Genomic DNA, 27,202 nt, shown 5'->3' on the forward strand with positions numbered 1-27,202 from the left:
AGCGAGACACAGCGGGGGACACAGTAGGGACACATCAGGACACAGCCGGACACATCGGGTGACACAGCTTGACACAGCGGGATACACCGCAGGACACAGCAGGGACAGAGCGAAGACACAGCGGGACACAGCGGGACACAGCGGGACACAGCGGGGACACAGGGGACATAGCGGGACAGCGGGACACAGCGGGACACAGCAGGGACCCAGCAGGATCCAGCAGGGGACACAGTGTGGACACAGCAGGACACAGCATGGGACAGAGCAGGACACAATGGAGGACACGGCGGGATCCAGCAGGGGACAGAGCCGGGGACAAAGCGGGGGGCACAGCGAGACACAGCGGGGGACACAGAAGGGACACATCAGGACACAGCCGGACACATCGGGGGCCACAGCTTTACACAGCGGGATACACGGCGGGACACAGCGGGACAGAGCGAGGACACAGCGGGACACAGCGGGAACACATCGGGACACAGCGGGGGACAGAGCGGGACACAGAGGGACACAGCGGGGGACACAGCGGGGACAAAGCTGGGACACAGCAGGACACAGCGGGGACACAGCGGGGACACAGCGGGACACAGCGGGGGACTCAGCAAGACACAGCGGAGGACACAGCGGGACACATCGGGACACAGCCGGGGACACAGCGGGACCCAGCGGGACACAGCGGGGGCCACAGGGGGACACAGCGGGACACATCTGGGGACATAACTTGACACAGCGGGATACACGGCAGGACACAGCGGGACACATCGGGACACAGCGGGACACATCAGGACACAGCGGGACACAGCGGGGACACAAGGTACACAGTGGGACACAGCGGGACACAGCGGGACACAGCGGGGAACACAGCGGGGGACACAGCGGGACACAGCGGGGACAAACCGGGGACACAGCGGTATACAGCGGGGACACAGCCGGGACACAGTAGGACACAGCGGGACACTGCGGGGGACAGAGCGATGACATAGTGGGACACAGCGTGGGACACAGCGTGACACAGCGGGGGACACAGCGAGAAACAGCGTGGGACACAGCGGGGACACAGCGGGATACAGCGGCGGACACAGCGGGGATACAGCTGGGACACAGCAGGACACAGCGGGGACACATCGGGACACACCGGGGGACACAGCGGGACACAGCGGCACACAGCTGGACACAGCGGGGGACACAGCGGGACACAGCGCGGTACACAGCGAGACACAGCGGGACACAGCGGGACATTACGGGGACAGAGCGGGGACACAGCGGGGACACAGCGGGACACAGCAAGGACACAGCAGGGACACAGCAGGACATAGCGGGACACTGCGGGGGACACAGGGGGACAAAGTGGGACACATCGGGTGACACAGCTTTACACAGCGGGATACATGGCAGGACACAGCGGGGACACAGCGAGGACACAGCGGGACACATCGGGACACAGCGGGACACAGCGGGGAAACAGGGGACACAGTGGGACACAGCGGGACACACCAGGGAACAGGGCGGGGGACACAGCGGGACACAGCGGGGACACAGCGGGGACACAGCGGGACACAGCGGGGACAAAGCCAGTACCCCGCAGGACACAGCGGGACACTGCGGGGGACACAGCGAGGACATAGCGGGACACAGCGGGACACAGTGGGGGACACAGTGGGACAGATGGGACACATCGGGACACAGCGGGGGCACAGTGGGACTCAGCGGGACACAGCGGGACACAGCGAGACACAGCGGGGGACAAAACAGGGACCCATCAGGACGCAGCGGGGGACACAGCGGGTAAACAGCGGGACACAGTGGGGGACACAGCGGGACACAGCGGGACACAGCATGGGACACAGTGGGACACAGCTCGGGACAATGAGGGGGGACATAGCGGGACACAAAGCGGGACACAGGGAGGACACAGCGGGAATAAGCGACACAGATGGTCACAGCGTGGGACCCAGCGGGACTCAGCGGGGGACACAGCGAGACACAGCGGGGACACAGTTGGGACACATGGGGTCACAGCAGGACACATCGGGGGACACAGCTTGACACAGCGGGATGCAGGGAGGGACACAGTGGGGACACAGCGAGGATACAGCGGGACACCGCGGGACACATTGGGACACAGCGGGACACAGCGGGGACACAGGGGACTCAGCGGGACACAGTGGGACATAGCAGGACACTGCGAGCACACATCGGGACACAGCGGGGGACACAGCAGGCCACAGCGGGGACACATCGGTACACAGCAGGGGACACAGCGGGACACAGCGGCACACAGTGGGACACAGCGTGGGACACAGCAGGACAAAGCGGGGGACACAGCGAGACACAGCGGCGGAAAGAGCAGGGACAAATCGGGACACACCGGGACGCATCGGGGGACACAGCTTGACACAGCGAGATATACGGGGGGACACAGCGGGAAACATCGGAACACAGCGGGACACAGCGGGGACACAGCGGGATCCAGCAGGAGACAGAGCCGGGGACAAAGCGGGGGGCACAGCGAGATACAGCGGGGGACACAGAAGGGACACATCAGGACACAGCCGGACACATCGGGGGCCACAGTTTGACACAGCAGGATACACGGCGGGACACAGCGGGGAACAGAGCGATGACATAGTGGGACACAGCATGGGACACAGCGTGACACAGCGGGGGACACAGCGAGACACAGCGTGGGACACAGTGGGGACACATCAGGACACAGCGGTGGACACAGCGGGGATACAGCTGGGACACAGCAGGACACTGCGGGGACACATTGGGACACACCGGGGGACACAGCGGGACACAGCGGCACACAGCTGGCCACAGCGGGGGACATAGCGGGACACAGCGGGGTACACAGCGAGACACAGCCGGGGACACAGCGGGACACATGTTGACACAGCGGGGGACACAGAGGGACACAGCGGGACACAGCGGGGACAGAGCGGGGACACAGCGGGGACACAGCAGGACACAGCAAGGACACAGCAGGGACACAGCAAGACATAGCGGGACGCTGCGGGGGACACAGCGGGACACAGCGGGACACATCGGGTGACACAGCTTTACACAGCGGGATACATGGCAGGACACAGCGGGGACACAGCGAGGATACAGCGGGACACAGCGGGACACAGCGGGACACAGCGGGACACAGCGGGGAAACAGGGGACACAGTGGGACACAGCGGGACACAGCGGGACACAGCAGGGAACACGGCGGGGGACACAGCGGGACACAGCGGGGACACAGCAGGGACACAGCGGGGACACAGTGGGAAACAGAGGGGACAAAGCCAGGACACCGCAGGACACAGCGGGACACTGCGGGGGACACAGCTAGGACATAGCAGGACACAGCGGGACACAGTGGGGGACACAGTGGGACACAGATGGGACACATCGGGACACAGCGGGGGACACAGCGGGACTCAGCGGGACACAGCGGGACACAGCGGGGGACACAGCGGGACACAGCGGGACACAGCGTGGGACACAGTGGGACACAGCTCGGGACAATGAGGGGGGACATAGCGGGACAGAAAGCGGAACACAGGGAGGACACAGCGGGACACAGCGGCACACAGCGGGTCACAGCTTGGGACCCAGCGGGACTCAGCAGGGGACACAGCGAGACACAGCGGGGACACATTTGGGACACATCGGGTCACAGCAGGACACATCGGGGGACACAGCTTGACACAGCGGGGTGCAGGGAGGGACACAGTGGGGACACAGCGAGGATACAGCGGGACACCGCGGGACACATTGGGACACAGCGGGGACACAGGGGACACAGCAGGACACAGCAGGACACAGCGGGGACACAGCGGGACACAGCAGGACACTGCGGGCACACATCGGGACACAGCGGGAGACACAGCAGGCCACAGCGGGGACACATCGGTACACAGCAGGGGACACAGCGGGACACAGCGGCACACAGCGGGACACAGCGTGGGACACAGCAGGACACAGCGGGGGACACAGCGAGACACAGTGGCAGACACAGCAGGGACAAATCGGGACACACCGGGACACATCGGGGGACACAACTCTTTGTCCGGTTATGTCCCCAGCTGTGTACACCACTGTGTCCCGCTGAGTCCCCACTGTGTCCCGCTGTGTCCCGCTGTGTCCTGCTGCTATGTCCCAGGCTTAGTCCCGCTGTGTCCTGCTGTGTCCCGCTGTGTCCCCCGCTTTTTCCTGCTGTGACCCCGCTGTGTCCCGCTGTGTCCCAGCTCTGTCCCCACTCTGTCCCCCGCTGTGTCCCGCTGTGCTCCCCGCTGTGTTCTCGCTGTGTCTCTCGCTGTGTCCTGCTGTGTCCCCGCTGTGTCCCGCTATGTCCCGCTGTGTCCCCGCTGTGTCCCCGCTGTGTCCCGCTGTGTCCCCGCTGTGTCCCGCAGTGTCCTTTCTGTGTCCCACTGTGTCACTGCTGTGTTCCGATGTGGCCCCGCTGTATCCCCGATGTGTCCCCTGCTGTGTCCCCCGCTGTGTCTCCGCTTTGTCCCCCACTGTGTCTCTCGCTGTGTCCCGCTGTGTCCCCACTGTGTCCCACTGAGTCCCGCTGTGTCCCTGCTGTTTCCCTGCTGTGTCCTACTGTGTCCCGCTGAGTCCCCGCTGTGTCCCCGCTGTGTCCCGCTCTGTCCCCCGCTGTGTCTCCCGTTTTGTCCCCACTGTGTCTCGCTGTGTCCCGCTGTGTCCTGCTGTGTCCCACTCTGTGTCCCGTTGTGTCCCCAGCTGTGTACACCGCTGTGTCCCGCTGTGTCCCCGCTGTGTCCCGCTGTGTCCCACTCTTAGTCCCGCTGTGTCCTGCTGTGTCGCGCTGTGTTCCCCGCTGTGTCCTGCTGTGACCCCGCTGTGTCCCGGCTCTGTCCCCGCTCTGTACCCCGCTGTGTTCCGCTGTGCTCCCCGCTGTGTCCCTGCTGTGTCTCTCGCTGTGTCCCCGGTGTGTCCCCGCTGTGTCCCGCTATGTCTCACTGTGTCCCTGCTTTGTCCCCGCTGTTTCCCGCTGTGTTCCCGCTGTGTCCCGCTGTGTGCCGCTGTGTCCACGCTGTGTCCCATTGTGCCCCGCTGTGTGCCGATGTGTCCCCGCTGTGTCCCCGCTGTGTCCCGCTGTGTCACTCTGTGTCCCGCTCTGTCCCCGCTGTGTCCCGCTGTGTCCCGCTTTTTCCCCGCTGTGTCCCGCTGTGTCCCCCGCTCTGTACTCCGCTGTGTCTGGCTGTGTCACCCGCTGTGTCCCGCTGTGTCCCACTGTGTCCTCGCTGTGTCCCCCGCTGTGTCCCGCTGAGACCCAGCTGTGTCCCGCTGTGTAACTGCTGTGTCCGTGCTATGTCCCCCACTGTGTCCCGATGCGCTCCCCGCTGTGTTCCCGCTGTGTCCCATCTCTGTCGCGCTGTGTCCTGCTGTGTCCCCTGCTGTGTCCCGCTGTGTCCCGCTGTGTCCCCCACTGTGTCCCGCTGTGTTCCCGCTGTGTCATGCTGTGCCCCGCTGTGTCCCACTGGGTCCCGCTGTGTCGCCGCTGTGTCCAGCTGTGTCCCGCTTTTTCCCCGCTGTGTCCTGCTTTGTCCCCGCTGTGACCCGCTGTGTCCCGCTGTGTCCCCCGCTGTGTCCCGCTGTGTCCCGCTGTTTCCCGCTGTTTTCCCCGCTATGTCTCGCTGTGTGCCCCGCTGTGTCCCCTCGGTGTCCCGCTGTGTCCTCTCTGTGTTCCGCTGTGTCCCTCTGTGTCCTTGCTGTGTTCCCCTGTGTAGCGCTGTGTCCCCCGCTGTGTCCCCGCTGTGTCTCCACTGTGTCCCGCTGTGTCCTGCTGTGTCCACGATGTGTCACGCAGTGTCGTTCTGTCTCTCCGCTGTTTCCCTTTGTGTCCCCAGCTCTGTCCCCCGCTTTGTCCCGCTGTGTCCTCGCTGTGTTCCCTGCTGTGTAGCGCTGTGTCCCCCGCTGTGTCCCGCTGTGTCCCACTGTGTCCTCGCTGTGTCCCCCACTGTTTCCCCCTCTGTGTCCCCACTGTGTCTCCGCTGTGTCCCGCTGTGCCCTGCTGTGTCCACCATGTGTCACGAGTGTCCTGCTGTGTCTCCGTTGTTTGCCTTTGTGTCCCCAGCTGTGTACCCCGCTGTGTCCCGTTGTGTCCTCGCTGTTTCCCTCTGTGTAGCGCTGTGTCCCCCGCTGTGTCCCTCTGTGTCCCGCTGTGTCCCCGATGTGTCACACAGTGTCCCGCTGTGTCCCCGTTGTGTCCTCGCTCTGTCACGCTGTATACCACGCTGTGTCCAGCTGAGTCCCCGCTGTGTCCGGCTGTGTCCACCGCTGTGTCCCCCGCTGTGTTGCGTTGTGTTCACCGATGAGTCCCGCTGTGTCCCGCTGTGTCCGGCTGTGTCCCCTGCTGTGTCCCTGCTGTGTCCCTGCTGGGTCCCCGCTGTGTCCCGCTGTGTCCCGCTGTGTCACCCGCTGTGTCCCCGCTCTGTCCCGCTGTGTCCTCGCTGTGTCCCCCGCTGTGTCCTGCAGTGTCCCAGGCGGTGTCCCCCGCTGTGTCCTGCAGTGTCCCCGGCTGTGTCCCCCGCTGTTTCCGGTTGTGTCCTCGCTGTGTCCCCCGCTTTGTCCCACTGTGTCCCGCTCTGTCCAGGTTGTGTCACGCAGTGTCCTGCTGTGTCCCCGCTGTTTCCCTTTGTGTCACCAGGTGTATACCCCGCTGTGTCCCGCTGTGTCCCCGCTGTATCCACGCAGTGTCCCGCTGGTTCCCGCTGTGTCCTGGCTGTGTCCCCAGCTGTGTCCCGCTGTGTCCCCGCTGTGTCCCGTGCTGTGTCCCCCACTGTCTCCGGCTTTGTCTCCCGCTGTGTCCCGCTGTTTCGCACTTTGTCCCCGCTGTGTCCCCGCTGTGTCACGCAGTGTCCCCGCTGTGTCACCTGCTGTGTTCCGTTCTGCCCCAGCTGGGTCCCGCTGTGTCCCCGCAGTGTCCCCTCTGTGTCCCGCTGTGTACCTCGCTGTGTCCCCCGCTGTGTAGCGCTGGGTCCCCCGCTGTGTCCCGCTGTGTCCCCGATGTGTCACGCAGTGTCCCGCTGTGTCCCCGCTGTGTCACCCTGTGTTCCACGAGGTGTCCCGCAGAGTCCCAGCAGTGTCCCCACTGTGTCATGCTGTGTCCCCCGCTCTGTCCCCCGCTCTGTCCCGCAGTGTCCCCCGCTGTGTCCCACTGTGTCCCGCTGTTTTTTTTTGCGCTGTGTCCCGCTGTGTCACTCTGTGTCCCGCTCTGTCCCCGCTGTGTCCCGCTGTGTCCCGCTTTGTCCCCGCTGTGTCCCGCTGTGTCCCCCGCTCTTTCCTCCGCTGTGTCCGGCTGTTTCACCCACTGTGTCCCGCTCTGTCCCGCTGTGTCCTCGCTGTGTCCCCGCTGTGTCCCCCTGAGACCCCGCTGTGTCCCGCTGTGTCCCAGGTGTGTCCGGGCTATGTTCCCCACTGTGTCCCGCTGTGCTCCCCGCTGTGATCCCGCTGTGTCCCAGCTCTGTCGCGCTGTGTCCTGCTGTGTCCCCCGCTGTGTCCCGCTGTTTCCAGCTGTGTCCCCCATTGTGTCCCTCTGTGTCCCTCTGTGTCCCGCTGTGTCCCCGCTGTGTCCCCGCTCTGTCCCCCGCTGTGTCACGCTCTGTCTCCGCTTTGTCCTGCTGTGTCCCCGCTGTCCCCCGGTGTGTCCCTGCTGTTCTCTGCTATGTACCCCACTGTGTCCCGCTGTGTCCCGCTGTGTCCCGCTGTGTCCCCGCTGTGTCCCCGCTGTGTGCCGCTGTGTCCCTGCTGTGTCCCGCTGTGTCCCGTGCTGTGTCCCGTTGTGTCCCCGCTGTGTCCCCGCTGTGTACCCGCTGTGTCGCGCTGTGTCCTGCTGTGTCCCCGCTGTGTTCCGCTGTGTCCCTGCTGTGTCCCTGCTGTGTTTCCGCTGTGTCCCGCTGTGTCCTCGCTGTGTCACTCTGTGTCCCGCTCTGTCCCCGCTGTGTCCCGCTGTGTCCCGCTTTTTCCCCGCTGTGTCCCCCGCTCTGTCCCCCGCTGTGTCCAGCTTTGTCCCCCCGCTGTGTACAGCTGTGTCCCCGCAGTGTCCCCTCTGTGTCCCGCTGTGTCCCACTGTGTCCCGTGGTGTCCCTCTTTGTCCCCCGCTGTGTCCCCCGCTGAGTCCCCTCTGTGTCCCCCCTGTGTCCCGCTGTATCCTCGCTGTGTCCCCCGCTCTCTCCCGCTTTGTCCCTCGCTGTCTCCCGCTGTGTCCTGCTGTGTCCTCGCTGTGTCCCCCGCTGTGTCCCGCTGTGACCCCGCTGTGTCCCGCTGTGTCCCAGTTGTGTCCGCGCTATGTCCCCCACTGTGTCCTGCTGTGCACCCCGCTGTGTCCCCGGTGTGGACCCGCTGTGTAGCGCTGTGTCCTGCTGTATCCCCCGCTGTGCCCCGCTGTGTCGAGCTGTGTCCTGCTGTGTCCCCAGCTGTGGCCCCTGCTGTGTCCCGCTGCGTCCCGCTATGTGCCTCTGTGTGCCCCACTCTGTCCTGCTGTGTCCCCGCTCTGTCCCGCTGTGTCCCGCTGTGTTCCCCGCTGTGTACCCGCTGTGTCTCTCGATGTGTCACGCTGTGTCACCGCTGTGTCCCGCTGTGTCACGCTGTGTCCCCGCTGTGTCCCCCGCTGTGTCCCGCTCTGTCCACGCTGTGTCCTGCTGTGTCCCCGCTGTCCCCCGGTGTGTCCCTGCTGTTCCCTGCTATGTACCCCACTGTGTCCCGCTGTGTCCCGCTGTGTCCCGTTGTGTCCTCCTTTGTCCCCCGCTGTGTCCCTCAGTGTCCCCCGCTGCCTCCCACTGTGTCCCGCTGTTTCCCCGCTGTGTCCTCCGCTGAGTCCCGCTGTGTCCTCGCTGTGTCCCTGCTGTGTCCCCCCTGTGTCCTGCTGTGTCCTCGCTGTTTCCCCCATTGTGTCCCGCTGTGTTCCCCGCTGTGTCCCCGCGGTGTCCCGCTGTGTCCTCGCTGTGTCCCGCAGTGTCCCACTGTGTTCTCGCTGTGTCCCCCGCTTTGTCCAGCTGAGTCCCCGCTGTGTCCCGCGCTCTGTCCCCCGCTGTGTTCCGCTGTGTTCCCCGCTGAGTCCCGCTCTGTCCCGCTGTGTCCTCCGCTGTGTCCCGCTGTGTCCCCGCAGTTTCCCCACTGTGTCCCGCTGTGGTCCGCTGTGTCCCGTGGTGTCCTGCTTTCTCCCCCGCTGTGTCCCCCGCTGACTCCCCGCTGTGTCCCCGCTGTGTCACTCTGTGTCCTCCCTGTGTCCCCCTATGTGTCCAGCTCTATGCCCCGCTGTGATTCCTGCTTTGTCCCCGCTGTGTCACGCTGTGTCCCGTTGTGTCCAGCTGTGTCCTGCTGTGTCCCCGCTGTGTCCCCGCTGTGTCCCGCTGTGTCCTACCTGTGTCCCCCGCTGTGTCCAGCTCTATCCCCCGCTTTGATTCCCGCTTTGTATCTGCTGTGTCCCGCTGTGTCCCGCTGTGTCCCCCATTGTGTCCCGCTGTGTCCCCAGCTGTGTACCCTGCTTGTCCCGCTGTGTCCCGCTATGTCCCGCTGTGTGCTCCGCTGTGTCCCGCTGTGTCCCGGCTCTGTCCCGCTGTGTCCCGCTGTGTTCCCCGCTGTGTACACGCTGTGTCTCTCTCTGTGTCCCGCTGTGTCACCGCTGTGTCCAGCTGTGTCCCGCTGTGTCACCGCTGTGTCCCTGCTGTGTCCCCCACTCTGTCCCACTCTGTCCACGCTGTGTCCTTATGTATCCGCGCTGTCCCCTGCTGTGTCCCTGCTGTGTCCCGTTGTGTCCCAGCTGTGTCCTGCTGTGTCCCGCATGTCCCAGCAGTGTCCCCGCTGTGTCCCGCGGTGTCCCGCTTTGTCCCCCGCTGTATCCACCGCTGAGTCCCCGCTTTGTCCACGCTGTGTCCCGCTGTGCCCTCCCTGTGTCCCCTGCTGTTTTCCGCGCTGTCCCCCGGTGTGTCCCTGCTCTTCCTCGCGATGTACCCCGCTGTGTCCCGCTGTGTCCCCGCTGTGTCTCATGTTGTATCCCGCTGTGTCCTGCTGTGTCCCCGCTGTGTCCCGCTGTGTCTGCTGTGTCCTCGCTCTGTCCCCCGCTGTGTCCCGCTGTGTCCTGGCTGTGACCCCCGCTGTGTCCCGCTGTGTCCCGCTGTGTCCCCGCTGTGTCCCCTGCTGTTTCCCCCGCTGTCTCCCGCTTTGTCCCCCGCTGTGTCCCGCTGTTTCCCACTGTGTCCCCGCTGTGTCCCCGCTGTGTCCCGCTGTGTCCCCGCTGTGTCACCTGCTGTGTCCAGTTGTGTCCCCAGCTGTGTCCCGCTTTGTCCCCGCAATATCCCTGCTGTGTCCCGCTGTGTCCAGTGTTGTCCCGCTTTGTCCCCCACTGTATCCACCGCTGAGTCCCTGCTTTGTCCCCGCTGTGTCCCGCTTTGTCCTCCCTGTGTCCCCCGCTGTGTCCCCCACTTTGTCCCCGCTGTTTCCCCCCTGTGTCCCGATTTGTCATCGCGCTGTCCCTCGCTGTGTCCCGCTTTGTCCCCGCTGTGTCCCGCTGTGTCCCCGCTGTGTCCTGCTTTGTACCCGCTGTGTCCCTTTGTGTCCCCCGCTGTCTCCACGCTGTGTCCCCACGCTGTCCCCTGCTGTGTCCCCGCTGTTTCCCCAGCTGTGTCCCGGTATGTCCCTGCTGTGTCCCGCGCTATGGAACCGCTTTGTCCCCGCTGTGTCCCGCTGTGTCCCGCTGTTTCCCCGATGTCCCCGCTGTGTCCCCGCTGTGTCCCGCTGTGTCCCTGCTGTCCCCCGCTATATCCACCTGTGTCCCCCGCTGTGTCCCACTGTTTCCCCAATGTCCCTGTGAAGCTGCTGTTTCCCCGCTGTGAAACGCTGTGTCCCACGCTGTGTCCCACTCTGTGTCCAGTTTTGTCCCCAGCGGTGTACACCGCTGTGTAGCGCTGTGTCACCGCTGTGTCCCACTTTGTCCCGCTGTGTTCCGCTGTGTCCCCCGCTTTGCCCCGCTGTGTCCTGCTATGTCGCGCGGTGTCCACCCCTGTGTCCCGCTGTGACCCCGCTGTGTCCCGCTGTGTCGTGCTATGTCCCGCTGTGTCCCCCGCTGAGTCCCCGCTGTGTCCCAGCTTTGTCCCGCTGGGTCCTCCCTGTGTCCCCCCCTGTGTCCCGCTCTGTCCCCTGCTGTGTTTCCCGCTTTGTCCCCACTGTGTCCCGCTGTGTCCCGCTGTGTCCCACTCTTTGTCCCGTTGTGTCCCCAGTTGTGTATACCGCTGTGTCCCGCTGTGTACCCGCTGTGTCCCGCAGTGTCCCACGCTTTGTCCCGCTGTGTCCTGCTATGTCCCGCTGTGTCCCCCGCTGTGTCCCGCTGTGACCCCGCTGTGTCCCGCTGTGTCCCAGCTGTGTCCAGGCTATGTCCCCCGCTGTGTCCAGCTATGCTCCCCGCTGTGTCCCCGCTGTGTCTCTCACTGTTTCCCACTGTGTCCCCGCTGTGTCCCGCTGTGTCCCACTGTGTCCTATCTGTGTCCCCACTGTGTCCCGCTGTGTCGCGCTCTGTCCCACTCTGTGTTCCGTTGTGTCCCCACCTGTGTACACCGCTATGTCCCGCTGTGCCCCGCTGTGTCAGGCTGTGTCCCGCTGTGTCCCACTGTGTCCCACGCTTTGTCCCGCTGTGTCCTGCTATGTCCTGCTTTGTCCCCCGCTGTGTCCCCCTGTAACCCCGCTGTGTCCCGCTGTGTCCCAGCTGTCTCCGCTGTGTGTCTTGCTGTGTCCCACTGTGTCGCCGCTGTGTCCCGCTGTGTCCCACTGTGACCCCGCTGTGTCCCCCGCTGTGTCCCTCTGGGTCCCTCTGTGTCCCCTGCTTTGTCCCGCTGTGTCCCCGCAGTGTCACTGCTGTGTCCCCCTGTTTCCCGCTGTGTCCCGTGGTGTCCAGCTTTGTCCCCCGCTGTGTCCCCCGCTGAGTCCCCTCTGTGTCCTGGCTGTGTCCCCGCTGTGTCCCGCTGTGTCCCGCTGTGTCCCACTCTGTGTCCCGTTGTGTCCCCACCTGTGTACACCGCTATGTCCCGCTGTGCCCCGCTGTGTCAGGCTGTGTCCCGCTGTGTCCCACTGTGTCCCACGCTTTGTCCCGCTGTGTCCTGCTATGTCCTGCTTTGTCCCCCGCTGTGTCCCCCTGTAACCCCGCTGTGTCCCGCTTTGTCCCAGCTGTGTCTCCGCTGTGTGTCTCGCTGTGTCCCACTGTGTCGCCGCTGTGTCCCGCTGTGTCCCACTGTGACCCCGCTGTGTCACCCGCCGTGTCACTCTGGGTCCCTCTGTGTCCCCTGCTTTGTTCCGCTGTGTCCCTGCAGTGTCACTGCTGTGTCCCCCTGTTTCCCGCTGTGTCCCGTGGTGTCCAGCTTTGTCCCCCGCTGTGTCCCCCGCTGAGTCCCCTCTGTGTCCTGGCTGTGTCCCGCTGTGTCTTCGCTGTGTCCGCGGCTGTCCCCCGCTTTGTCCCCCGTTGTGTCCCCGCTGTGTCCCCGCTGTGTCCCGCTGTGTCCCCCGCTGTGTCCCCGTTCTTTCCCCCCCTGTGACCAGGATTTGTCCCGCAGTGTCCCCCTATGTTTCTCGCTGTGTCCCCAGCGCTGTCCCTAGCTGTGTCACGCTGTGTCCCCCATGGTGTTCCGCTGTGTCCCGCTGTGTCCTTGCTTTGTCCCCCGCTGTGTCCCACTGTGTCCCCAGCGCGATCCGCAGCTGTTTCACGCTGTGTCCCCGGCTGTGTTCTCCGCTGTGTCCCGCTGTGTCACCGCTGTCCCCCGCTGTCCCCCACTGTGTCCCCGCTGTGTCCCGCTGTGTCCCCACTGTGTCCCCTGCTGTGTCCCCCGCTGTGTCCCCGCTGTGTCCCCCGCTGTGTTTCTAACTGTGTCCCGCTGTGTCCCTGCTGTGTCCCGCTGTGTCCCCGCTGTGTCCCCGCTGTGTCCCGCTGTGTCTCGCTGTGACCCGCTGTGTCCCCGCTGTGTCATTCTGTGTCCCCGCTTTGTCCCGTTGTGTCCCCCGCTCTCTCCCCGCTGTGTCCCGCTGTGTCCCCGCTGTGTCCCGCTGTGTCCCCGCTGTGCCCCGCTATGTCCACCTGTGTCCCCCGCTATGTCCCCCTGTTTCCCCAATGTCCCCAGCTGTGTCACCGCTGTGTCCCCTGTGAAGCTGCTGTTTCCCCGCTGTGTAACGCTGTGTCCCACGCTGTGTCCCAGTCTGTGTCCAGTTTTGTCCCCAGCTGTGTACACCGCTGTGTAGCGCTGTGTCCCCGCTGTGTCCCACTGTGTCCACCGCTTTGTCCCTCTGTGTCCTGCTATGTCACGCTGTGTCCACCGCTGTTTCCCGCTGTGACACCGCTGTGTCCCGCTGTGTCCCCCGCTGTGTCCCATGCTTGTCACCGCTGTGTCCCCCTGTGTTCTGCTGTGTCCTCGCTGTGTCCCACTGTGTCCCGATGTGTACCTCGCTGTGTCCCCCACTGTGTTCCGCTGTGTTCCACTGTGTCCCGTGGTGTCTTGCTTTGACCCCCGCAATGTCCCCGGCTGAGTCCCCGCTGTCTGTCTCCTGTGTCCCGCTGTGTCCTCCCTGTGTCCCCCGATGTGTCCCCCGCTCTGTCCCTCAGTGTCCCCCGCTGTGTCCCACTGTGTCCCGCTGTTTCCCCGCTGTGTCGTCCGCTGTGTCCCTGCTGTGCCCCCCCTGTGTACCGCTGTGTCCTCGCTGTTTCCCCCGTTGTGTCCCGCTGTGCCCCCTGCTGTGTCTCCGCGGTGTCCCGCTGTGCCCTCGCTGTGTCCGGCTGTGTCCCACTGTGTTCTCGCTGTGTCCCCCGCTGTGTCCCGCTGTGTCCTCGCTGTGTTCCCCGCTGTGTCCAGCTGAGTCCCCGCTGTGTCCCGCTGTGTTCCCCGCTCTGTCCCCCACTGTGTTCCGCTGTGTTCCCCGCTGAGTCCTGCTGTGTCCCTGCTGTGTCCCCCCTTTCTCCCGCTATGTCCTCGCTGTTTCCTCCGACTTTCCCGCTGTGCCCCCCGCTGTGTCCCCGCGGTGTCCCGCTGTGCCCTCGCTGTGTCCGGCTGTGTCCCACTGTGTTCTCGCTGTGTCCCCCGCTGTGTCCCGCTGTGTCCTCGCTGTGTTCCCGGCTTTGTCCAGCTGAGTCCCCGCTGTGTCCCGCTGTGTTCCCCGCTTTGTCCCCCGCTGTGTTCCGCTGTGTTCCCGGCTGAGTCCTGCTGTGTCCCGCTGTGTCCTCCGCTGTGTCCCGCTGTGTCCCCGCAGTTTCCCCACTGTGTCCCGCTGTGTTCCACTGTGTCCCGTGGTGTCCCGCTTTGTCCCCCGCTGTGTCCCCCGCTGAGTCCACGCTGTGTCACCGCTGTGTCCCACTGGGTCCTCCCTGTGTCCCCCGCTGTGTCCAGCTCTATCCCCCGCTGTGATTCCTGCTTTGTCCCCGCTGTGTCCCGCTGTGTCCCGCTGTGTCCCCCACTGTGCCCGTTGTGTCCCCGCTGTGTCCTGCTGTGTCCCTGCTGTGTTCAACTGTGTCCAGTTGTGTCCCGCTGTGTCCTGCTGTGCTCCCCGCTGTGTCCCCGCTGTGTCCCGCTGTGTCCTGCTCTGTCCCCAGCTGTACCCCACTGTGTCGCGCTATGTCCTGCTGTGTCCCCTGCTGTGTCCCCTGCTGTGTCCTGCTGTGTCCCTCTATGTCCCGCTGTGTGCCCCACTCTGTCCCGCTGTGTCCCCGCTGTGTCCTGCTGTGTCCCGCTGTGTTCCCCGCTGTGTACCCGATGTGTCTCTCGATGTGTAACGCTGTGTCACCGCTGTGTCCCGCTGTGTCCCGCTGTGTCCCCGCTGTGTCCCCCACCGTGTCCCGCTCTGTCCACGGTGTGTCCTGCTGTGTCCCCGCTGTCCCCCGATTTGTCCCTGCTGTTCCCCGCTATGCACCACACTGTGTCCCGCTGTGTCCCATTGTGTCCTCGCTGGGTCCCACTCTATGTCCCCACTGTGTCCCCTGCTGTGTCCTGTTGTGTCCCACTGTGTCACTTCTGTGTCCCGTTGTGTCCTCGCTTTGTCCCCCGCTGTGTCCTGCTGTGTCCTGGCTGTGTCCCCAGCTGTGTCCCGCTCTGTACCGCTGTGTCCCCGCTGTGTCCCTTGCTGTGTCCCCTGCTGTCTATCGCTTTGTCCCCCGCTGTATCCCGCTGTTTCCCACTGTGTCCCCGCTGTGTCCCCGCTGTGTCACCTGCTGTGTCCCGTTGTGTCCCCAGCTGTGTCCCCGCAATGTCCCCGCTTTGTCCCGCTGTGTCCCGTGGTGTCCCGCGTTGTCCCCCGCTGTATCCACCGCTGAGTCCCCGCTTTGTCCCCGCTGTGTCCCACTGTGTCCTCCCTGTGTCCCCCACTGTGTCCTGCTCTGTCCCCCGCTGTGTCCCCCGCTTTGTCCCTGCTGTGTCCCGCTGTGTCCCCGCTGTGCCCCGCTGTGTCCTTCCTGTTTCCCCCGATGTGTCCCCCGCTCTGTCCCTCAGTGTCCCCCGCTGTGTCCCACTGTATCCCGCTGTTTCCCTGCTGTGTCCTCCGCTGTATCCGCTGTGTCCTCGCTGTGTCCCCCGCTGTGTCCCCGCGGTGTCCCGCTGTGTCCCACTGTGTTCTCACTGTGCCCCCCGCTGTGTCCCGCTGTGTCCTCTCTGTGTTCCCTGCTGTGTAGCGCTGTGTCCCACGCTGTGTCCCGCTGTATCCCGCTGTGTCCCTGATGTGTCACGCAGTGTCCCGCTGTGTCCCCGCTGTGTCCCTGCTGTGTTACGCTGTGTCCCCCGCTGTGTTCCGCTGTGTTCCCCGCTGAGTCCCGCTGTGTCCTCCACAGTGTCCCACTGTGTCCCCTCAGTTTCCACACTGTGTCACGCTGTGTTCCACTGTATTCCGTGGGTCCTGCTTTCTTGCCCGCTGTGTCCCCAGCTGAGTCCCCGCTGTGTTCCCCGCTGTGTCCAGCTGAGTCCCCGCTGTGTCCCGCTGTGTTCTCCACTCTGTCCCCCGCTGTGTTCCGCTGTGTTCCCCCGCTGAGTCCTGCTGTGTCCCGCTGTGTCCTCCACTGTGTCCCGCTGTGTCCCCGGAATTTCCCCACTGTGTCCCGCTGTGTTCCGCTGTGTCCCATGGGGTCCTGCTTTGTCCCCCGCTGTGTCCCCGCTGAGTCCCCGCTGTGTCCCGCTGTGTCCTCCCTGTGTCCCCGGCTGTGTCCCGCTCTATTCCCTGCTGTGATTCCCGCTTTGTCCCCGCTTTGTCCCGCTGTGTCCTGCTGTGTCCCGCTGTGTCCCCCATTGTGTCCCGTTGTGTCCCGGCTGTGTCCTGCTGTGTCCCCCCTGTGTCCCACTGTGTCCCGTTGTGTCCCCGCTGTGTCCTGCTGTGTCCCCGCTGTGTCCCACTGTGTCCCGTTGTGTCCCCCTGTGTCCTGCTGTGTCCCCGCTGTGTCCCCCTGTGTCCCCGCTGTGTCCCCCGCTTTGTCGCCTGCTGAGTCCCCGCTGTGTCCACGCTGTGTCCCGCTTTGTCCTCCCTATGTCCCCTGCTGCTCCCGCTCTATCCCCCGTTGTGTTTCCCGCTTTGTCCCTGCTGTTTCCCCAGCTGTGTCCCACTGTGTCCCGCTGTGTCCCCGCTGTGTCCCCGCTGTGTCCCGCTGTGTTCTCCGCTGTGTCCTGCTGTGTCCCCCGCTGTGTCACGCTGTGTCTCGCTGTGTCCCGATGTGTCCACTGTTGTGTCCCCGTTGTTTCCCCGCTGTGTCCCGCTTAGTCCCACTGTGTCCCTCTGTGTCCTCCCTGTGTCCCCGATGTGACCCGCTGTGTATCCCGCTGTGTCCAACTGTGTCCCTTCTGTGTCCCGTTGTGTTCCCCACTGATTCCCCCGCTGTGTCCCCAGCTGTCTCCCTGCTGTGTCCCCGCTGTGTCGAGCTGTGTCCCCGCTGTAACCCTGCTTTGTCCCCCATGTGTACCGCTGTGTCCCGTTGTGTACCCGCTGTCAACCACTGCGTCCCCACTGTGTCCCTCTGTGTCCCCGCTGTGTCCCATCTGTGTTCCACTGTTTCCCCACAGTCCCCCGCTGTGTCCCCGCTGTGTCCCGCTGTGACCCGCTGTGTCCCTGGAGTCCCCCGCTGTGTCCCGCTGTGTTCCGGCTGTCCCATGGAGTGTCCCCGCTGTGTCCCGTTGTGTCCCGCTGTGTATCCCGCTGTTTCCAGCAGTGTTCCCACTGTGTCGCCACTGTGTCGTCTGTGGCCCCCCCTGTGTCCCGCTGTGTCATGCTGTGTCCCGCTGTGTCATACCTGTGTCCCCGCTATGTCCCGCTGTGTATCCCGCTGTGTCCAGCTGTGTCCCCGCTGTCCCCTTCAGTGTCCCCGGTATGTCCCCGCTGTGTCTCGCTGTTTGCTGCTGTGTCCCGCTGTGTCCCTGCTGTGTCCCCCGCTGTGTCCCGCTGTGTCCCCGCTGTCCCCCGCTGTGTCCCGCTGTGTACTGCTGTGACCCGCTGTGTCCCTACAGTCTCCCGCTGTGTCCTGCTGTGTTCCAGCTGTCCCGTGGATTGTCCACGCTGTTTCCAGCTGTGTCCAACTGTGTCCCCGCTGTGTCCCGCTGTGTTCCCCACTGAATCCCCCGCTGTGTCCCCCGCTTTGTCCCAGCTGTGTCCCGCTGAGTCCCCGCTGTGTCCCCGCTGTGTCCCGCTGTGTCCCCCGCTGTGACCCTGCTGTGTCCCCGATGTGTCCCGCTGTGTCCCGTTGTGTCCCTGCTGTCCCCCACTGTGTCCCCGCTGTGTCCCGCTGTGTCCCCGCTGTCCCCCGCTGTGTTCCGCTGTGTCCCCCTGTGACCCTCTGTGTCCCTGCTGTCCCCCACTGTGTCCCGCTGTGTCCTCGCTGTCCCCTAGAGTGTCCCCGCAGTGTTCCCGCTGTGTCTCGCTGTGTCCTGCTGTGTCCTGCTGTGTTCTCGCTGTGTCCCCAGCTGTGTCCCCGCTGAGTCCCGCTGTGTCACCCTGTGTCCTGCTGTGTCCCCGCTTTGTCCCTGCTGTGTCCCCGCGCTGTCCCGCTCTGTCCCCGGGTGTGTCCCCGCTGTGTCCCCGTTGTGTCCCGCTGTGTCCTCGCTATGACAACCGCTGTGTCCCGCTGTGTCCCCGGCTGTGTCACGCTGTGTCCCCCACTGTGTCCCACTGTGTGCCCCACTTTGTTCCGCTGTGTCCCGATGTGGCCTGCTGTGTCCTCACTGTGTCCCCGCTGTGGCCCGCTGTGTATCCGCCTGTGTCCAGCTGTGTCCCCGCTCTGTACCCGCTGTGTCCCTGCTTTGTCCCTCTGTGTCCCCCCATGTGTCCCCGCTGTGTCCCGCTGAGTCCTCTCTGTGTCCCCCGCTGTGTCTCTCTTTGTCCCCCGCTGTGTCCTGCTTTGTCCCCCGTTGTGTCCCACTGTGTCCCCTGCTGTGTCCCCCGCTGTGTCCCGCTGTGTCCCCATTGTGTCCCCACTGTGTCCTGCTGTGTCCCCGCTGTGTCCCGCTGTGTACCCCGCTGTGTCCAGCTGTGTCCCTGCTGTACCTCCGTGTGTCCCCGCTGTCCCAACCTGTGTCCCCGTGTGTCCCCGCTGTGTCCCGCTGTGTCCCCCGCTGTGTTCCCCGCTGTGTCCTCTGCTCTGTCCCCGCTGTGTCCTGTTGTGTCCCCGCTGTGTCCCGCTGTGTCCCGCTGTGTCCCCGCTGTGTGCCCGCTGTGTCCCGCTGTGTCCCCCGTTGTTTCCCGCTTTGACCCCCGCTGTGTCCCCTGCTGTGTCCCGTTGTGTATCAAGCTGTGTCCAGCTGTGTCGCCGCTGTGTCCCGCTGTGTCCCCGCTATGTCCCGCTGTGTCCTGCTGTGTCCTCACTTTGTCCCCAGCTGTGTCCACCACTGTGTCCCCCGCTGTGTCCCGCTGTTTCCTGTGGTGTCTCGCTTTGTCCCCCGCTGTGTTCCCCTCTGAGTCCCCACTGTGTCCTCGCTGTGTCCCGCTGTGTCCTCGCTGTGTCCCCCGCTGTGTCTTGCTGTGTCCTCCGCTGTGTCCCCTGCTGTGTTCCTCGCTGTGTCCCGCTATGACCCTACTGTATCCCCCTGTGTCCCGTTGTATCCCCCGCTCTGTCCCCGCTGTGTCCTGCTATGTCCCCGCTGTGGACCCGCTGTGTCCCCGCTGTGGACCCGCTGTGTCCCCGCTGTGTCCCCGCTGTGTCGCGCTGTGTTCCGCTGTGTCCCCTGCTCTCTCCCGGCTGTGTCCTGCTGTATCTCAGCTTTGTCCCCGCTGTGTCCCCGATGTGTCCCGCTGTGTCCCGCTGTGTCCTTGCTGTGTCCCCCGCTGTGTACCTCTGTGTCCCGGGTTGTGTCCCCGCTGTGTCCCCAATGTGTCCCGCGGTGTCCCGCTTTGTCCTCGCTGTGTCCCCCGCTGTGTCACGCTGTGTCCCCAGCTTTGTCCCCGCTGTTTCCCCGCTGTGTCCCGGTGTTTCCCGCTGTTTCCCGTGGTATCCCGGTTTGTCCCCCGCTCTGTCCGGCGCTGTCTCCCCACTGTGTCCCTGCTGTGTCCCGCTGTGTCCTCGCTGTGTCCCCCATTGTGTCCCCACTGTGTCTCCGCTTTGTCCCCGCTGTGTCTCGCTGTGTCCCGGGCTGTCTCCCCGCTGTGTCCGCTATGTGTCCCACTGTGTCCCGCTGTGTCCTCTCTGTGTCCCCCGCTGTGTCCCGCTGTGTCCCCAGCTTAGTTCCCGCTGTTTCCCCGCTGTGTCCCGGTGTGTCCCGCTATTTCCCGTGGTGTCCCGGTTTGTCCCCCGCTGTGTCCCCCGCTGAGTCCCCGCTGTGTCCACGCCGTGTCCCGCAGTGTCCCCCGCTGTGTCCCGCTGTGTCCCAGGCTGTGTCCCCGCTGTGTCTCCGCTGTGTCCCCCGCTGTGTCCCGCTGTGTCCCCCGCTGAGTCCCCGCTGTGTCCCTGCTGTGTCCCGTTGTTTCCCGTGGTGTCCCTATTTGTCCCCCGCTGTGTCCCCCGCTGAGTAGCCACTGTGTCCCCGCTGTGTCATGCTGTGTCCTCGCTGTGTCCCCCATTGTGTCCCGCTGTGTACCGCTGTGTCCCTGCTGTGTCAACACTGAGTCTTTCTGTGTCCCGCTGTGTCCCGCTTTGTCCCGCTGTGTCTCCCTGTGTACTCGCTGTGTCTCCGATGTGTCCCGCTGTCTATGCCACTATGACCAACTGTGTCCCCGCTGTGTCCCGCTGTGTTCCCCACTGATTTCCCCGCTGTGTCCCCCTATGTGTCCCTGCTATGTCCCCGCTGTGTCCCTGCTGTGTCCCATGTGTCCCGCTGTGTTCCGTTGTGTCCCCGCTGTCACCCACTGTGTCCCTGCTGTGTCCTGCTGTGTCCCGTTGTTTCCCGTGGTGTCCCTATTTGTCCCCCGCTGTGTCCCCCGCTGAGTAGCCACTGTGTCCCCGCTGTGTCACGCTGTGTCCTCGCTGTGTCCCCCATTGTGTCGCGCTGTGTACCGCTGTGTCCCTGCTGTGTCAACACTAAGTCTTTCTGTGTCCCCTCTGTGTCCCGCTGTGTACCCTGCTGTGTCCCGCTGTGTCCCGCTTTGTCCCGCTGTGTCTCCCTGTGTCCTCGCTGTGTCTCCGATGTGTCCGGCTGTCTATGCCACTATGACCAACTGTGTCCCCGCTGTGTCCCGCTGTGTTCCCCACTGATTTCCCCGCAGTGTCCCCCTATGTGTCCCTGCTATGTCCCCGCTGTGTCCCCGCTGTGTCCCATGTGTCCCGCTGTGTTCCGTTGTGTCCCCGCTGTCACCCACTGTGTCCCTGCTGTGTCCCGCTGTGTCCCCGCTGTGTCCCCTCTGTGTCCCACTGTTTCCCCGCTGTCCCCCGCTGTTTCCCCGCTTTGTCCCGTTGTGTCCCGCTGTGACCTGCTGTGTCCCTGCTGTCCCCCGCTGTGTCCCACTGTGTCCCCGCTGTCCCATGGAGTGTTCCCACTGTGTCCCCGCTGTGTCTCGCTGTGTCCTGCTCTGTCCCGCTGTGTCCTCGCTGTGTCCCCCGCTGTGTCCCCCGCTGTGTCACTGCTGTGTCCCGCAGTGTCACCCTGTGTCCTGTTGTGTCCCCACTATGTCACCGCTGTGTCCCCGCTTTGATCCGCTGTGTCCTCCGCTGTGTTCCCACTGTGTCTCTGCTGTGTCCCGCTGTGTCCCGCTGTGTTCCCCGTTGTTACCCGCTGTGACACCCGCTGTGTCCCCTGCTGTGTCCCGCTGTGTATCAAGCTGTGTCCAGCTGTGTCCCTGCTGTGTCGCGCTGTGTCCCACGCTGTGCCCGGCTTTGTCCCGCTGAGTCCCGCTGTGTCCCGCTGTGTCCCCCGTTGTGTCCCGCTGTGTCTCCAGCTGTGTCCCCCGCTGTGTCACACACTGTTTCCCCCGCTGTGTCCCCGCTGTGTCCCCGCTGTGTCCCGTTGTTTCCCGCTGTGTCCCCTCTGTCCCCCTTTGTGTCTCCGCTGTGTCTCGCGGTGTCCCCGCTGTCCCTTGCTGTATCCCTGCTGTATCCCGCTGTGTCAAGCTGTGTCCTGCTGTGTACCCGCTGTCCCCCGCTGTGTCCCGCTGTGTCCCCGCTGTCCCCCGGAGTGTCCCCGCTATCTCCCGCTGTGTCCCCTCCTTGTCCTTCTGTGTCTGTGTCCCATACTTTGTCCCGCTGTGTCCCCCGCTGTGTCCCGCTGTGTCCTTGCTGTGTCCCCCCGCTGTGTCCCCGCTGTGTCCCCGCTGTGTCGCGCTGTGTTCCGCTGTGTCCCCTGCTCTCTCCCGGCTGTGTCCTGCTGTATCTCAGCTTTGTCCCCGCTGTGTCCCCGATGTGTCCCGCTGTGTCCCGCTGTGTCCTTGCTGTGTCCCCCGCTGTGTACCTCTGTGTCCCGGGTTGTGTCCCCGCTGTGTCCCCAATGTGTCCCGCGGTGTCCCGCTTTGTCCTCGCTGTGTCCCCCGCTGTGTCACGCTGTGTCCCCAGCTTTGTCCCCGCTGTTTCCCCGCTGTGTCCCGGTGTTTCCCGCTGTTTCCCGTGGTATCCCGGTTTGTCCCCCGCTCTGTCCGGCGCTGTCTCCCCACTGTGTCCCTGCTGTGTCCCGCTGTGTCCTCGCTGTGTCCCCCATTGTGTCCCCACTGTGTCTCCGCTTTGTCCCCGCTGTGTCTCGCTGTGTCCCGGGCTGTCTCCCCGCTGTGTCCGCTATGTGTCCCACTGTGTCCCGCTGTGTCCTCTCTGTGTCCCCCGCTGTGTCCCGCTGTGTCCCCAGCTTAGTTCCCGCTGTTTCCCCGCTGTGTCCCGGTGTGTCCCGCTATTTCCCGTGGTGTCCCGGTTTGTCCCCCGCTGTGTCCCCCGCTGAGTCCCCGCTGTGTCCACGCCGTGTCCCGCAGTGTCCCCCGCTGTGTCCCGCTGTGTCCCAGGCTGTGTCCCCGCTGTGTCTCCGCTGTGTCCCCCGCTGTGTCCCGCTGTGTCCCCCGCTGAGTCCCCGCTGTGTCCCTGCTGTGTCCCGTTGTTTCCCGTGGTGTCCCTATTTGTCCCCCGCTGTGTCCCCCGCTGAGTAGCCACTGTGTCCCCGCTGTGTCATGCTGTGTCCTCGCTGTGTCCCCCATTGTGTCCCGCTGTGTACCGCTGTGTCCCTGCTGTGTCAACACTGAGTCTTTCTGTGTCCCGCTGTGTCCCGCTTTGTCCCGCTGTGTCTCCCTGTGTACTCGCTGTGTCTCCGATGTGTCCCGCTGTCTATGCCACTATGACCAACTGTGTCCCCGCTGTGTCCCGCTGTGTTCCCCACTGATTTCCCCGCTGTGTCCCCCTATGTGTCCCTGCTATGTCCCCGCTGTGTCCCTGCTGTGTCCCATGTGTCCCGCTGTGTTCCGTTGTGTCCCCGCTGTCACCCACTGTGTCCCTGCTGTGTCCTGCTGTGTCCCGTTGTTTCCCGTGGTGTCCCTATTTGTCCCCCGCTGTGTCCCCCGCTGAGTAGCCACTGTGTCCCCGCTGTGTCACGCTGTGTCCTCGCTGTGTCCCCCATTGTGTCGCGCTGTGTACCGCTGTGTCCCTGCTGTGTCAACACTAAGTCTTTCTGTGTCCCCTCTGTGTCCCGCTGTGTACCCTGCTGTGTCCCGCTGTGTCCCGCTTTGTCCCGCTGTGTCTCCCTGTGTCCTCGCTGTGTCTCCGATGTGTCCGGCTGTCTATGCCACTATGACCAACTGTGTCCCCGCTGTGTCCCGCTGTGTTCCCCACTGATTTCCCCGCAGTGTCCCCCTATGTGTCCCTGCTATGTCCCCGCTGTGTCCCCGCTGTGTCCCATGTGTCCCGCTGTGTTCCGTTGTGTCCCCGCTGTCACCCACTGTGTCCCTGCTGTGTCCCGCTGTGTCCCCGCTGTGTCCCCTCTGTGTCCCACTGTTTCCCCGCTGTCCCCCGCTGTTTCCCCGCTTTGTCCCGTTGTGTCCCGCTGTGACCTGCTGTGTCCCTGCTGTCCCCCGCTGTGTCCCACTGTGTCCCCGCTGTCCCATGGAGTGTTCCCACTGTGTCCCCGCTGTGTCTCGCTGTGTCCTGCTCTGTCCCGCTGTGTCCTCGCTGTGTCCCCCGCTGTGTCCCCCGCTGTGTCACTGCTGTGTCCCGCAGTGTCACCCTGTGTCCTGTTGTGTCCCCACTATGTCACCGCTGTGTCCCCGCTTTGATCCGCTGTGTCCTCCGCTGTGTTCCCACTGTGTCTCTGCTGTGTCCCGCTGTGTCCCGCTGTGTTCCCCGTTGTTACCCGCTGTGACACCCGCTGTGTCCCCTGCTGTGTCCCGCTGTGTATCAAGCTGTGTCCAGCTGTGTCCCTGCTGTGTCGCGCTGTGTCCCACGCTGTGCCCGGCTTTGTCCCGCTGAGTCCCGCTGTGTCCCGCTGTGTCCCCCGTTGTGTCCCGCTGTGTCTCCAGCTGTGTCCCCCGCTGTGTCACACACTGTTTCCCCCGCTGTGTCCCCGCTGTGTCCCCGCTGTGTCCCGTTGTTTCCCGCTGTGTCCCCTCTGTCCCCCTTTGTGTCTCCGCTGTGTCTCGCGGTGTCCCCGCTGTCCCTTGCTGTATCCCTGCTGTATCCCGCTGTGTCAAGCTGTGTCCTGCTGTGTACCCGCTGTCCCCCGCTGTGTCCCGCTGTGTCCCCGCTGTCCCCCGGAGTGTCCCCGCTATCTCCCGCTGTGTCCCCTCCTTGTCCTTCTGTGTCTGTGTCCCATACTTTGTCCCGCTGTGTCCCCCGCTGTGTCCCGCTGTGTCCTTGCTGTGTCCCCCCGCTGTGTCCCGCTGTGTCCCCGCTGTCCCCCGCTGTGTCCCGCTGTGTACTGCTGTGACCCGCTGTGTCCCTGCAGTCTCCCGCTGTGTCCTGCTGTGTTCCCGCTGTCCCGTGGATTGTCCACGCTGTTTCCCCGCTGTTTTCCGCTGTGTCCAACTATGTCCCCGCTGTGTCCCGCTGTGTTCCCCACTGAATCCCCCGCTGTGTGCCCCGCTTTGTCCCAGCTGTGTCCCGCTGAGTCCCCGCTGTGTCCCCGCTGTGTCCCCCGCTGTGACCCTGCTGTGTCCCCGATGTGTCCCGCTGTGTCCCGTTGTGTCCCGTTGTTTCCCGTGGTGTCCAGATTTGTCCCCCGCTGTGTCCCCCGCTGAGTAGCCACTGTGTCCCCGCTGTGTATCAAGCTGTGTCCAGCTGTGTCCCCGCTGTGTCCCGCTGTGTCCCGCTGTGTCCCCCGTTGTGTCCCGCTGTGTCTCCAGCTGTGTCCCCCGCTGTGTCACACACTGTCCCCCGCTGTGTCCCCGCTGTGTCCCCGCTGTGTCCCTTTGTGTCCCGCTGTGTCCCCTCTGTCCCCTTTGTGTATCCGCTGTGTCCGGTGGTGTCCCCGCTGTGCCTGGCTGTATCCCTGCTGTATCCTGCTGTGTCAAGCTGTGTCCTGCTGTGTACCCGTTGTCCCCCACTGTTTCCTGCTGTGTCCCCGCTGTCCCCCGGAGTGTCCCCGCTGTCTCCTGCTGTGTCCCCTCCTTGTCCTTCTGTGTCCCACTGTGTCCCCCGCTGTGTCCCGCTGTGTCCCAGCTGTGTCCCCAGCTGTGTCTCGCTGTATCCCCGCTGTCCCCCGCTGTGTCCCGCTGTGGACTGCTGTGACCCGCTGTGTCCCTACAGTCTCCCGCTGTGTCCTGCTGTGTTCCCGCTGTCCCGTGGATTGTCCACGCTGTTTCCCCGCTGTTTCCCGCTGTGTCCAACTGTGTCCCCGCTGTGTCCCGCTGTGTTCCCCACTGAATCCCCCGCTGTGTGCCCCGCTTTGTCCCAGCTGTGTCCCGCTGAGTCCCCGCTGTGTCCCCGCTGTGTCCCGCTGTGTCCCTCACTGTGACCCTGCTGTGTCCCCGATGTGTCCCGCTGTGTCTCGTTGTGTCCCCGCTGTCCCCCACTGTGTCCCCGCTGTGTCCCGCTGTGTCCCCGCTGTACCCCGCTGTGTTCCGCTGTGTCCCGCTGTGACCATCTGTGTCCCTGCTGTCCCTCACTCTGTCCCGCTGTGTCCCGGCTGTCCCCTGGAGTGTCCCCGCAGTGTCCCCGCTGTGTTTGGCCGTGTCCTGCTGTGTCCCGCTGTGTCCTCGCTGTGTCCCCAGCTGTGTCCGCGCTGAGTCCCCTCTGTCCCGCTGTGTCCTCGCTATGAACCCCGCAGTGTGCCGCTGTGTCCCCGGCTGTGTCACGCTTTGTCCCCCACTGTGTCCCGCTGTGTCCCCCACTGTGTCCCGCTGTGTCCCCCACTGTGTCCCGCTGTGTCCCGATGTGTCCCGCTGTGTCCTCCCTTTGTCCCCGCTGTGGCCCGCTGTGTATCTGCCTGTGTCCAGCTGTGTCCCCGCTGTGTACCCGCTGTGTCCCTGCTTTGTCCCTCTGTGTCCCCCCATGTGTCCCGCTGTGTCCCCATTGTGTCTCCACTGTGTCCTGCTGTGTCCCCGCTGTGTCCCTCTGTGTCCCCCGCTGTGTCCAGCCGTGTCCCTGCTGTCCCTCCATGTGTCTCCGCTATCCCAAGCTGTGTCCCCCGCTGTGTCCCACCGTGACCCCGCTGTGTCCCCACTGTGTCGCGCTGTGTCCCCCGTTGTGTCCCAATGTGACACCCGCTGTGTCCCCCGCAGTGTCCCCCTGTGTCCCCTGCTGTGTTCCCCGCTGTGTTCCCTGCTCTGTCCCCGCTGTGTCCTGTTGTGTCCCCGCTGTGTCCCGATGTGTCCCGATGTGTCCCAGCTGTGTCCCCGCTGTGTCCCGCTGTGTCCCGGGCTGTGTCCCCGCTGTGTACCCGATGTGTCCCGCTGTGTCCCGCTTTGTCCTCGCTGTGTCCCCCGCTGTGTCCCGCTGTGTCTCCCGCTGTGTCCCCGCTGTGTCTCGCTGTGTCCCGGGCTGTGTCCCCGCTGTGTCCCCGATGTGTCCCACTGTGTCCTGCTGTGTCCTCGCTGTGTCCCCTGCTTTGTCCCTCTGTGTCCCTGGCTGTCTTCCCGCTGTGTCCCCGATGTGTCCCGCTGTGTCCCGCTGTGTCCTCGCTGTGTCCCCCGCTGTGTCCCACTGTGTCCCCAGCTTTGTCCTCGTTGTTTCCCCGCTGTGTCCCGGTGTGTCCCGCTATTTCCCCTGGTGTACCGGTTTGTCCCCTGCTCTGTCCCCCGCTGAGTCCCCGCTGTGTCCGCGCCGTGTCCCGCTGTGTCTCCAGCTGTGTCCCGCTGTGTCCCGGGCTGTGGCCCCGCTGTGTCCCCGCTGTGTCCCCGATGTGTCCCGCTGTGTCTTCGCTGTGTCCCCCGCTGTGTCCCGCTGTGTCCCCCACTGAGTTCCCGCTGTGTCACTGCTGTGTCCCGCTCTGTCCTGTTGTGTCCACGTGTGTCCCGCTGTGTCCCCGACTGTTTCCCCCGCTGTGTACCTCTGTATTTCTGCTGTGTCCCCACTGAGTCCTTCTGTGTCCCCGCTGTGTCCCGCTGTGTCCTCCGCTGTGTCCCGCTGTGTCCCCTGCTGTGTCCCGCTGTGTCCCGCTTTGTCCCGCTGTGTCCCTCTGTGTCCTCGCTTTGTCCCTGATGTGTCCCGCTGTCTATCCCACTATGTCCAACTGTGTCCCCGCTGTGTCCCGCTGTGTTCCCCACTAATCCCCCGCTGTGTCCCCGATGTTTCCCTGCTGTGTCCCTGCTGTGTCCCCGCTGTGTACCCTCTGTGTCCCGCTGTGTTCCGTTGTGTCCCTGCTGTCACCCACTGTGTCCCCGCTGTGTCCCGCTGTGTCTCCGCTGTGTGCCCTCTGTGTCCC

General features: G+C 64.6%; 1 protein-coding gene across 1 annotated transcript; it reads left to right on the forward strand.

Annotated features, from left to right (window-relative positions):
* The first annotated feature begins 6,041 nt into the window (after positions 1 to 6,041).
* On the forward strand, positions 6,042 to 17,570 carry LOC138825825 (cuticle protein 16.5-like). The gene is made up of 5 exons (XM_070020482.1): positions 6,042 to 6,097; positions 9,329 to 9,496; positions 10,639 to 10,648; positions 17,167 to 17,325; positions 17,493 to 17,570. The coding sequence occupies exons 1-5, from the start codon at positions 6,042 to 6,044 to the stop codon at positions 17,568 to 17,570; spliced, it is 471 nt and encodes a 156-aa protein (XP_069876583.1).
* Positions 17,571 to 27,202: the final 9,632 nt, after the last annotated feature.

The sequence above is a fragment of the Dipodomys merriami genome, unplaced genomic scaffold (assembly GCF_024711535.1).
Source record: "Dipodomys merriami isolate MVZ:Mamm:240054 unplaced genomic scaffold, mDipMer1.0.p SCAF_14, whole genome shotgun sequence".
NCBI lineage: Eukaryota > Metazoa > Chordata > Mammalia > Rodentia > Heteromyidae > Dipodomys > Dipodomys merriami.

Coding starts and splice junctions, on each gene's coding strand:
- LOC138825825 (XM_070020482.1), top strand. CDS start 6,042: ATGTGTCACGAGTGTCCTGCTGTGTCTCCGTTGTTTGCCTTTGTGTCC. Junction 6,098..9,328: donor GCCTTTGTGTCCCCAGCTGT/GTACCCCGCTGT, acceptor CGTTGTGTCCAG/CTGTGTCCTGCTGTGTCCCC. Junction 17,326..17,492: donor TGTCCCCTTCAGTGTCCCCG/GTATGTCCCCGC, acceptor GCTGTGTTCCAG/CTGTCCCGTGGATTGTCCAC.